Consider the following 12,566-nt stretch of genomic DNA (forward strand, 5'->3'; position numbering starts at 1 on the left):
ATCTTTTCTTTTTTCAAATGCTGTTGTTTCTTTACAAGAATTAAAAACTGCAATGAGAAGGAGACCTTTATTCTGTAATAACACAGTTTCTTCTGTGCCACTGTTAAACTGTTCCTCTTATTGTCGTGAACTGAGGCTTAACAACTCTGGTTTCTCTTCCTCCAGTGGCCAATACGACATGGAATCATTGAAGACTGGGATCTTATGGAAAGGTTCATGGAGCAAGTGGTTTTTAAATATCTTCGAGCTGAACCTGAGGACCATTATTTTTTAATGGTGAGTAACTGGAACTAAGAGGAATATATTCCTGTAAATTCCAAATTGCTTAGATTTTAAACTGAAGATATTCTTTTCTAGGGCGTTTTAAATTTCTTCTAAAGATATGTGCATGAATCAGGCTGTTTTCTTGAAAATACTGGAAAGCTCAATAAAAATGTTCAGAACAAAAAGGGGCTTGTTAGCTCACCAAACAGGAAGCCCAAGTGAGGCAGCTCTAGGGCGTTGTTTTAGCAGCTCAGTGATAGAATTGCACATGCAGCCTAGGGCACAGCTCGAGCTCTTCTGTTTGTTCCCTTTGGGTCCCAGGGTGGCTGCCAAATTCCCAGATCACCTCTTTGGACATTTCCATACAGAGATAGAAGATTCTCCTTTCACTTTTTAAGAATTTAGAGACCCTTTCCCAGAAACCTTCCCAGCAGATTTGTCCCATCTGCCTATGCCTAACCTGGTTAGAGCAATAGGAATGGATTTACTGTGACTGGTTTAGATTCATGAAGACTTTCTCCTTGGGGCGGTGACCAGGAGAACCTGTCTGATGTTCTGGACCGTGGAGGAGGGTAAGTAACTAAACAGGCCTCCAAAAGCAAAGACAATAGAAGGAGGAATGGATTTGGATAAACCAACTGCCTACTTTAGTTTTCCTGAGACATAGCAAGATGATTGTAATTATTGCCCTTATAGCAGAGGAAACCAGGTCAAGATGTTATTTTTTTCTAGGGTTTAAATATTACTGTAAAAGATAACTGAACTGAGTTATGGGCCCTAATTATGATACTTAATTGATTTCATTCAAATGAAATGAAACATCACAGATAAATGTGAAGAAGTATCTCCTAGTTCTCTAGTGGTTCTACTCAGCATTACGTGTTTTCTTCTGTGAGATGCTCTTTTCAAGTTAAAATTAATTCCATGTACAGAATGCTTGCTTTATAGAGGGCAGTTTCATGTGACATAAACTGCATATTAAATACATAATTTAGGTTTGGATTTTTTTTCATGCAAGTACATTGTCAAATGGTCCCAGATCCAATGATAAAATTCTTTCTAACATTAGAATATGAAATGTTTTTAAGAATTATCTGGTATAAGAAATATTTTAACTATAAGGCTAATAGTTAATGGAGTAACTATTAAATATGGAATAACTCTATAACAAATATATATATTTAATGTATATTAAAGCCAGTCTTTGATCTTTTCTCCCTGGCTGTGTCTTCACAACTGAAATTGCCAAGTATGGCTGCTGCGTTTCACAGGCCACTCTGTTTTCTCTGTACATCCACAGTAGTTTATTTTATTTTGCTGTTTTGCTTTGTATTTTATTTTTCTAGAAATGGGATCTTGCTCTGTCGTCCAGGCTGGAGTTCCGTGGCACAATTCTATCCAGTCATTGCAGCCTCGGACCCTGGGCTCAGTTAATCCTCCCGCTTCAACCTGCTGAGTAGCTGGGACCACAGGTAGAAACCACAAGCCTGGCTAATTTTTAAAACTTTTTTGTAGAGACGGGGTCTCGCTATGTTGTCCAGGCTGGCCTCAAACTCCCAGGCTTAAGTGATTCTCCCACCTTAGCCTCACAAAGTGTTGGGATTACAGGCATGAGCCACCATGCCCGGCCCACAGTGGTTTATGTGGAACAAATAGAGCCAATAAACTGACTGTGTGTGAGTGGCTTTGTCTTTACAGCCAAAACAAATCACAGATTCCCACCTGTCAGATTTGGCATTTTTCCTTCTCTAGCATATCACATCAACTACCTGTTGGATAGGATTTTAGGAGCAGGCATGGAGCCCAGCTGCTTCCTTCTGCCTACTTCAGCTTCCTGTGCCAGGAGTTCTTGCTTTACTTAGAGGGACATCTAATCTCAGGCATGTGGAGCAAATACGGACCACCACATGGCTCGCAAGAATTTTTATTAAAGGGGATTCTTTTTGTGATTTAGCTGGCATATATGAGATAGTAAAATATAACCACTTGCCAGGATGGAATTGGAGAGGTTTGGTGTGAACATAGAAAAGGCTATTTGCTAAAAATGGGTACCTGCAATGAATGTTCAAAAACAATCAAGTTTATTATTAAAAAAGATAAGAAAATACTGTATTACATGTGTTGTGCTTTGAATTCTGCAAGTCATTTTGTTGCATGTCGTGGTTGAGGAAGTGATGAGAATGGTAAATTTCCTTCAGGTATATGTCCTTAACCGTGTGTTGATGGAATAAAGGGGCGTGAACCAGGTGGAAAGATTTAAGGCCAAGCCATCAAAGTGAATTGAAGACATTAAGAGAGTCTAAGAGGCCCAAATGATAGACCCCACAGGAGCTCACAGAATTATCCTTTCTGACGGCCGTGCCCAGTCATCTGAACATGCAGCGAGAATGACCTCCTTGCCACTGACTGTTTTCAGGGAGGTGCAGAGACTCATCTTATGCTGGTTATGCGGACTGAGCAGATGGCACCTGGGAACTCTGCTCTTCCCCAATACTGCGTTGCCCAAAGCTCAGTACTCACTCAGAGTTGTCAAAGAGATGCAGTGCTCCTGAGTGGAAATTGGATTAGAACTTCAGAAGGGATTTTCAAACTTCTTGAATGTAAATCCTGCAAGAGCAAACAAGCAGCACATGCAGACGACCAGCAGTGAGAGGGCGTGGTGACTCTGAGGACCTGACTGGGTTAGGGTGATTAGAGCAGGGGAGTATGGAGAGAGGAGGTCAGGCAGCCTTTGTGCAGTGTAGACAGTGAGCCGCGAGGCCAGTTTTATGTTTTAGGGAGACTTTATGGGCAGGCACCTCCATTACACAGAGTCTAGAAGATGACCCCATGTGAGGTAACAGGTGCCTGTAAGGAGGGCGTACGGTGAGAATGGCAGGAGTGGGTGGAGGGGAGTTCTGTCATTTGCGAGGTTCTTAAAATTATGTAAGGGGATATGTATAGTCAAAACCACCCATGAAAATTCATCCGGAAGGGCCCGTTTATACAGCTCTGAGTCAGTGGGAGAAAATGGATTTTCCCTCAGCATGGAGGAACTTTCTTCTGCACCAGCTGGGGTGGTTGACTTACATTTAGGAGTGCAGTGTGGTGTGTGGAAGCACACATTGTTCATTAGGTTGCCCTCAGTCCAGCACTTGGCTCCCAGTCCCAGTATGTTGAAGCTGAGACCGCCTGAGAGCAGTTGGACTCCCAGAGCCAGGACTCATTAAGGAGCCCGGGGCAGACATTGTGTTACTCATGTAATTATTTCACCTGCTCTCATATTGGGCCTCATTGTTCTGGCTTGTACCCTCACTAGCTTTTGTATGCTGTTGTGTTTTTGGAGCATGTACAGTTGGTTGGGGTAAGCTATATATAGTTAGCAGAGATAAACAGGAGGTAGACTTGGTGGGTCTTAGTGATGAGAATTGGTAGCAGTTAAGAGAAATCTAGGATGACTCAGATTTTGAGATGGGGCAGTGCATGGATGATAATGTGATTGGTTAAGATGGGAAACATGAGAGGAAACTCACTTGAGGGAGGGAGGAGGAAGAAGGAGAGTTTGATTTTGTACATGCTGAGGTCTAAGGGTCTAACTGGGCTGCGCAGGTAAAGCAGCCGAGGAACAGCCAGCTCCAAGCTGCAGGTGTTGATGGAGGAGTCAGTAGCGTTCACGTGTTGACTGTTGATGGAAAATTAACTCTGATTACTAAAAATAAAACATACCATCCTTGGTATTTTAGAGATGAGTGTATGAATACATGATTATTTTGAGATCTTTAGGTAAAGTTAGTGCTCTGTGAAATCATTTTCTTCATGAACCTGGTGAAATTAAAAAATGCTAGCCATGGCAGTACCCTACATCTGAATCACAATTGCGTTATGTCCTGACTTACTCTAGTTTCCTTTCTGAATTCTTGAGAATGGTTAGACCTGCCTTGTGCACTTCACTAACCAGTGTAGACCTAGCCAGTGTAGACCAAGCCAATGTAGAGGTCAGCTTTCTTGGATTTGCTAAGCCACCTCCTGCACGTACTTTCCAGCTTCCAGTATATTGTCACCTCCTCTCCTATTCACTCTTCCTTGAGGATTTGTAATTTTAAAAATGTTTCTTTACTGTAGATTTAGAGGGGCATGGAGGTGAAGTAATATTAGATACATGTGTTCAATTTTCTGTGTTTATCCAGAAATATGGGTTGGTTTTATGATAGTCATTATTCATTTTTAAATCAATACCAGGTGATAATTTTACCATTGTTATGAATAAAAATATTTATGTAGCTTGCATTCATTGATGCCTTGATCATATGCTTCTATATTTAAAAAAACCAGATTATTCTTTCTCTTCTCACTGTTGCACTTGACTAGTCTTAAAGAGAGGAAAAACCCCAGAAAAACTGGACATATCCTATTTAGATTTTGTTATAAATAATAGTTTGAGAAAATTTTAATTACCTTTGTCTCCTAAAGGAATAATTACAACATCAGTAGTGGTGGATAGAGGTGAAATGGGAGATTGAGGAAGATGGAGGGTTTGTGATTGTGCTCCTCAGAATCCATAAGGATATGGCCTGAATAATGTCGATTTTGATTTAAGAACCAGGAGAACGTCATTATATTGTAAATGTTCCCTTAAATGGAAGTACATAGATTTTAGTTCTTCAAAGTTGGTGAACTGTTTTTGGCAGCAAGTAATAGAAGTATAAAAGCAGTAGTTTAAAAAAGTTAAGGTTTTATTTTTCTTAAATAAATTTGTAGCAGAGTCCAGTGCTGATACGGCAGCTCTCTGGTGTTGCTGAGGATCTCTCTACTCTAGTGTCTAGAATATATGGCTTTCATTCTAAGGATGCCTCATGATCACAAGTTGATTACTGCAGCTCCAACTGTCGCCTCTGTGTTGCACGAAGGAAGAGGGTGTTCAGGGCAGGAGGCAAGTCTACTCAGCTTTGTAAGGAGCTTTCTTGGCAACCATACTCCAGCTTTTGTGTCTTACTGGCCAGAACTTACTCACTTAGTCATCCCTGTCCACAAGGACGTCTGGGAAATGTTTTTGTCTGGGCCTATTGCCATTTCCCATCATAGATCAGCGGTCTATCAGTCACAAACTTGCAGTGTCGGTAAGTGTCACTCACAATGCCTGCCGTAGTGGTGTCACTCACAGGCATGAAGACAGTAGCAAAGGAAAGAGTTAGCTGCTTTCACAACTGTGACTGGATTTTACCTATCTGGAGAGTGTCACCCACGTTAGGGAGCCGCTGGCCAGGAGGAAGCTGTGACAAGATGTGCTGCGTCTCCTTCTTGGCATTGCCATATTGCTGCCGTAAGTCTCTCTGTTTGTGGATAAAGTACATTAGGAAATTAGGAAGTTATATTAGGAGTTTGTGTGATCTTGCCCCATGGCCCTAACTCAGAGTTTAACACTTGATGTAGAGATTATTTCCCCTTCATTACAGTAGAATTGTAAATATGATAGAGAAAATTTGCAAGATATCTGTGGGACTTTTTATAGTCTTATCACATTAACATAGGTACTGTTGACATTTAGTATATTTTCATTTCATCTTTCTACCCATTTAAAAATGATTTTACACTCAATATTGTACTCATTTTCTTAGTTTTCATAACCCTTATTTTAATAGCTATATGATTATCTATCTAGTAGGTATTTCCTGCTCAGCAGTTCCACTATTTTTAGTCATTTTCTTGGTTTTATAAGAAATAATGTCATCTTTGTGCATACAGTTTTTCCTCTATTTTGAGTATTTTTTGTTTAAAAAGAACTAGCAGTGTTTGATTATGGAGTTCAGCAGTGTTAATTTTATCAGTCTCTGCATAGTGTGCTATTTCGGACTGCCATCAGCACTGTACAAGAGGCTTACTTTCTTTGTACTCTTGTCAGCATTAATATTTTTGATTATTTAATGGATTAAAATTTACCAGATGCTTTAAATTTGCATTATTGATAACTTTGACCTTATAAATGTTTCCACATGGTTAGTTGTATTTCCTCTTTTGTGAGCTGTCCATTCATGCCCTGTGCTCTTTTATGTATCATTTTTATTGCTTTTCTTGTTACTGTGATTTCTATGAACTTTGTTTTTACGTAACATTTTTTTATTCTAAAATACATATAACAGAATTTACCATTTGAACCATTTTTGAATGTACAGCTTGGTGGCATTAGGCACATTCACAAACCATGGCCACTGTCTGTCTCCAGAAGGCTTTTCAGCTTCCCAAACTAAAACTCTGTCCCCATTGAACACAAATTCTCTTTACTCCTTTATCTGCCCCTGGAATGCCCATTTTGCTTTTTGTCTCTATACATTTGATGACTGTAGGGCCCTCCTATAAATGGAATCATATAGTATTTGTCCTTTTATGACCAGCTGATTTCACTTAGCTAGCGTCTTCAAGCTTCATCCATGTTGAAGCATGCGCCAGGATTTCCTTTCTTTTTAAGGCTGAATAATATTCCATTGTACATAGATGCCACATTCTGCTTGTTCTCTGGAAGCTCTCGTATAATGAGGATAGCAAGCTGCTCTTGTTGTTCTATTCACAGCAGGTTAGTTTCACTCAGTGAAGTTTTTGTCTTTTCTCTTTCGGTTATTTCATTTGGACACCCCGTAACTTTACATTTGTATGTGGGAAAACCCATTTTCCTTTGATGTTTGTATTTAATCTTCATCCATCTGGGATTTATTTGGATCATCGTTTCACACTGAACTTAGACCCAGAGAGAATGCAGGGAGCCAGGGTTAATCTGATTCTTGTTGGTGATGTCTTCTTACAGGTCTGTTTTTGCTTCAGGTTTAATAGGCAGCTCTTTGCTGGGAGGCAAGAAACCTTCCCAGCTGTTCTCAGAAATCTTCATACCTTCTTACCCTTTCTCTGCTGATACTTCTCCCCTCTACTCAGTTTAAATGTTTGTTTATTTCACTTATAAATATGCTTGGGTTCCTATTCAAGATGAGAAACAACTTTATAGGTTTCTTTAGTTAATACGTTATTTCTTCTGGAATGAGATACAATATTGGCTATTATGGCTGTTTATTGAGTGCTTCTATGTGCCCAGCCCCATTCTAAGTGTTCACAAGTATTAACTCATTTTCTAATGCCACCAACAACCCTCTGAGATAGGTAATGTTATTAGGCCCATTTTTCAGATTGATAGGAGGTGCCTTAAGAGAGAGATGGTACACACTGCTGTTGGAATCTGCAGCTCTTACTCATGTGCTTTAAATGAAGGAAATTTAAAGTATTAATCACTAACATTTATGCTATTAACTGTGTTCTGGGCACTTCACTGCTGTTAGCAAATTTAATCTCCTCAGCCCCTGAGTAGGCACATTGAAATAAATAACATGTCGTGGAGTGCTTTTTAGGTTCCCTATTTGCAGCCTGTGTTTGAGTATGACTTCATTATTCTCTCTTCCACATTTTGAGATGGCTTCCTCTCTCCTATCCAGGAATTGATGGATTCTAATTACAGTGACTAAAACTTACTTGAGGCAGCATGTTTGAACTTTGCACCAGCTGTTGTGCCAGAGTTTCAAGTGCCAGGCTAGTTGGTAGGTAGATTTGCTTGCTTGTTGTTTGAAGAAGTGATACACACACAGTGCAGAATTGAAAAGGTGCTGGAAGATTTCTAGGGAGCGTGCCCCCCTCGCCTCTTTCCTGCCTAGAGGAAGCTGCCCTTACCAGTTCTTAGCCAGCTGATTGTTCATGTTCCAGGGGTGATTGTGTGTAGGCATATGGGTTAGCACACACTTTTTTTTTTTTGAGACGGAGTCTCACTCTGTAGCCCAGGCTGGAGTGCAGTGGCACGATCTCAGCTCACCGCAACCTCCGCCTCCCGGGTTCAAGCAGTTCCCCTGCCTCAAGCCTCCTGAGTAGCTAGGACCGCAGGTACATGCCATCATACCTGGCTAATTTTTGTATTTTTAGTAGAGACGGGGTTTCACTGTGTTGGTCAGGCTGGTCTGAACTCCTGACCTCGTGATCCACCTGCCTCAGCCTCCTGAAGTGTTGGGATTACAGGTGTGAGCCACTGCACCTGGCTAGTACACAGTTTTATTTTACACAAATGGTGACACAGTATGCATACTGTTGTACACCTTGGATTTTGAATTAAACTTTTTTTTTTTGGTTTAAATTGTAAAAAAAGAACCTAATACTATTTGTACCCTATTAGCCATTTTTAAGTGTACAATTCTGTACTGTTAACTGTATTCACACTGTTGCATAAGAGATTCTAGAACTTTTCCATCTTGCAAAACTGAAACTCTCTGCTCGTTGAACGAGTCCCCATTATTTCCCCTCTCCCTGCACCTTGTTTTTGTTTTTGAGATGGAATTAACTCTTGTTGCCCAGGCTGGAGTACAGTGGCACCATCTCAGCTCACTGCAACCTCTGCCTCCTGGGTTTAAGCAATTCTCCTGCCTCTGCCACCTGAGTGGCTGGGATTACAGGCATGCACCACCACGCCCAGCTAATTTTTGTATTTTTGGCAGAGATGGGGTTTCCCCTTGTTGACCGGGCTGATCTTGAACTCCTGGTGATCCACCTGCCTCTCCCTCTCAAAGTGCTGGTATTACAGGTGTGAGCCACAGCGCTCAGCTTGTTTTATTTATTTATTTATTTTTTTCTGAGAGGGAGTCTCTGTGTTGTCCAAGCTGGAGTGCATTCATACAGCCACTACAGCCTCGAACTCCTGGGCTGGAGTGATCCTCCCACCTCAGTCTCCTGAGTAGCTAGGACTACAGGCACACGCCTGGGTACCACACTTTGTTTTTTAAAAATAGTTTTTGGCCTGGCATGGTGGCTTATGCCTGTAATCCTACCACTTTGGGAGGCTGAAGTGGGTGGATCACTTGAGGTCAGGAGTTCGAGACCAGCCTGGCCAACATGGTGAAACCCTGTCTCTACTAAAAATACAAAATTTAACTGAGTATGGCAGCATATGCCTGTAATCCCAGCTATTCCAGAGGCAGAGGCAGGAGAATTGCTTGAATTCTAGGAGGTGGAGTCTCCCAGAGATCCGTGATTGGGCTACTGCACTCGCCTGGGTGACAGAGTGAGACTCTGTCTCAAAAAAAAAAAGTTTTCATTACAAATTGTTGAAGCAGAAGGATATTTAAGAATGTATATAGAATGAAGACACCTTTCTCTTTTTAATTTAACAATTCATCATAGAGATTGTTTCTTCATAGAGTTCATTTTTTAAAATGGTTCCAAAGTGTTTAGTGGTGGGTATTTAGGTTGTTTCTGATCTTCTGATACAGACAGTGTTGACTTTTTACCTTTCTAAGCTACTTTATTTTAGTTGGGTCTTTTAACCTCAGAATGTAATTTGATTTTGGTTTTGTTTTTGACTGAGAGACTTTTAGTAGTTGCATTTCCCCTTTATATTTGCTGATAATTTTAGTAATAGCAACTCACTGCCATTGAACACATCTGTGTGTCCAGTACTGCTCGAAGCACATTATTTAGCCTGCCTTTAATCTTTGCAACTCTCTGAGTGGGGTACTAATTACCTCCACTTAACCCATGAGGAGAGTCAGGGAGAGAGAGGAAATAGTTTACCAGGCCTAGTAAAGTGGAAGTCTGGGATTTGATCCCAGTCACTTTGACCTCAGATCTCTTAATCAGACTGGTGTGCCATGCTACTGTGTGACAGATATGTTTGGTCTTAATTTAACTATTTTTTAAAAATGTTATGCTTCATGTTTTTAATGTGTTTTATTTATGTATTAGTATTTTTTAACTGAAGACTTATTTTTCTCTTTGCTTTGTATTGGGTGTGTGTTCTTAGTAATAATTAAAAGGACTCATTTTTGCGTATTTTAGTATAATTTGATATATTTACCCTGTATTTGTTTAGGGGTAACTATCTCCTTCCTGCTGTAATCAGTGACCAGGTTGGTATTGCCACATGTTCTTGCCTCCCCTTCCTTCTCTCCACCACCTGCTTTTGATTAATGATGTTACTAAACTTATTCCAATGTTAACATTTATAACTTTATGTTTACTAATGCCTGTGATTCTTTATCAGTTTTAAATAATACCTTTTGATCTCACTGTAAGAGGCAAGTGTCTTTACACTCTCTCCTTCTTTCCTTTGTACACTGCTCAACTGGATACCATTTTTTCTGTTAAAATTTATGACCTTTACCTTCTGTTCTTAATTCCCAGAAAATAAAAGTCTTTTTTTTGAGACAGAGTCTCACTCCATCGCCCAGGTGGGAATTCAGTGGTGCAATCTCAGCTCACTGCAACCTCTGCTTCCCAGGTTCAAGCAATTCTCCTGCCTCGGCCTCCCAAGTAACTGGGACTACAGGTGTGCACCACCATGCCCAGCTAATTTTTGTATTTTTAGTAGAGATGGGGTTTCACCATGTTGGCCAGGCTGGTCTCAAACTCTTGATTTCAGGTGATCCGCTCACCTCGGCCTCCCAGAGTGCTGGGATTACAGGCATGAGCCACTGTGCCTGGCCAAAGAAAAGTCTTTATTCCTACATCTTAAATGGCTTCATTGCTCACTGTAAGTCTTTTGCTGGACTTTCTGCATTCTTCTTGGTTGGATAAAGTTTATCCTCTAATAGTTCATGAATCCATACATTTTGGCTCATGGGAATGAAATTTTCCAAGTTCTTACATGTTTAAGGATATATATTTTTTCTCCTTAGTATTTTATTTTATTGTTTTGTTTTTTTAATTGACACATAATAATTGTGCATATTTATGGGGTACAGAGTGAAGTTTTGATACATACAATGTGTGATTATCAGATCAGGGTAATTAGCATATCCATCGTCTCAAATATTAGATATTTTGATTTTGTAACATACTTGACTGACACTGTGGCCAGATGTAGAATTCTTGGGTTGTACCTTCTTCCCTTGATGACTCTTAAGTGTGGCCGCATGTGTCCTAGTGTTAAACGTAGCAGTGTTGAAGGCTGAGGCTGACTGTACTTTCCCTGTCGTAGGGGTGTATTAGTCTACTCGGCTGCTGTAATTTTGTTTATACCACAGGTTGGGTGGTTTAAACAGCAGACAGTTCGTGATTTTCTCGCAGTTCTGGAGGTTAGAAGTCCAAGATCGAGGTCCGTCGGGGTTGGCTCCTGGTGCGGCCCTCTTCCTGGCTTATATGTGGTCACCTTTCCTGCTGTGTCCTTGCAGGCCTTTCCCCTGTGTGAGTGTAGAGTGGGGAGAGAATAGGAGAGAGAGATTGATTTCTGGTGGCTCTTCCTCTTCTTAGAAGACCTTCCTCCAGTCCTATCAAATTAGGGCCCCACCTCTATGACCTCAGGTAACCATGACCTCTTGAAAGGCCCTGTTTCCAACTATAGTACAGTGGGAGTTAGGGCTTTAATCTATGAATTGGAGGTGGGGGGAGCACAGTTCATGCGTAATAAAGGGTAATGTCTACGTTTTGCCCAAAGGTCCAGGGACTTTTTATTTTTTCAGTTTTAAATATGAGATGTAGACCCATACTTGTTGACAAGGAAAATGTTCATAGTATATTGTTGAATGACAAAATCAGGTTTATTTATTCTTTTCTGTTTCTGTTATCTGTCATTTCCTCCTGTTTGATGATGGTTATTTTAAAATAGATACTTGGATTCTTGGAAATGTCTTTGGAAATTCTTGGGAATTTTTATCTGCTTTGTTTTAATATTTTCCAGATACGTTTTTTTTTTCTTTCTTTTGGAGACAGGATCTTACTCTGTCGCCCAGGTTGGAGTGCAGTGGCACAATCTCGGTTCACTGTAGCTTTCACCTCCAAGGCTCAAGTGGTCCTACCTCAGCCCCTCAAATAGCTGGGATCACAGGCATGTGCCACCACACTTGGCTGACTTTTAAATTTTTTCATAGAGGTGGGGTCTCGACCAATTTGCCCAGGCTGGTCTCAAACTCCTGGACTCAAGTAATTCTCCCTCCTCAGCCTCCTAAAGTGCTAGGATTATAGATGTGAGCTACCCACCTGCCCCTAGATAGGCGTTTTTTTGTCTGCCATTTGTTTTTCCTATTTTCTCTGTCCCTTTTCTTTTTCTTTGAGTGTTTTTATATCACTGTTGGCTGGCTTCTTTGTGCCCCTTACTCGTCTCTGAATGAGCAGAGTTCTTCTGAACTAATGGCATGTGGGTAGGCTGGGGAGGTCCTGGACAGTGTCTGGGGGAAGCTGTGCTCTGCCCTGGGCTCTTCCCTTGCCACTGGACTGTAAGGGTGCTTGGCCTAACCTTGCCTGCTCTGCCACCCTATGGCTCCTCACACCGGGCCTGTCCTGAGCAAGGGCTTGCTGCTCCTCTGGCTCTC

General features: G+C 41.0%; 1 protein-coding gene across 1 annotated transcript in view; it reads left to right on the forward strand.

Annotated features, from left to right (window-relative positions):
- The window catches only part of ACTR3B (actin related protein 3B), a gene marked incomplete at its 5' end in the record, with an annotated part of 77,352 nt that overhangs the window by 24,854 nt on the left and 39,932 nt on the right, over positions 1 to 12,566 (forward strand). The window contains one exon of the mRNA XM_017860266.1: positions 166 to 276. Within this exon, the coding sequence (XP_017715755.1) occupies positions 166 to 276 (111 nt within the window). The remainder of the gene's footprint in view (positions 1 to 165; positions 277 to 12,566) is intronic.

The sequence above is a fragment of the Rhinopithecus bieti genome, unplaced genomic scaffold (genome assembly GCF_001698545.2).
Source record: "Rhinopithecus bieti isolate Rb0 unplaced genomic scaffold, ASM169854v2 scaffold_53647, whole genome shotgun sequence".
In the NCBI taxonomy this organism is placed as follows: Eukaryota; Metazoa; Chordata; class Mammalia; order Primates; family Cercopithecidae; genus Rhinopithecus; species Rhinopithecus bieti.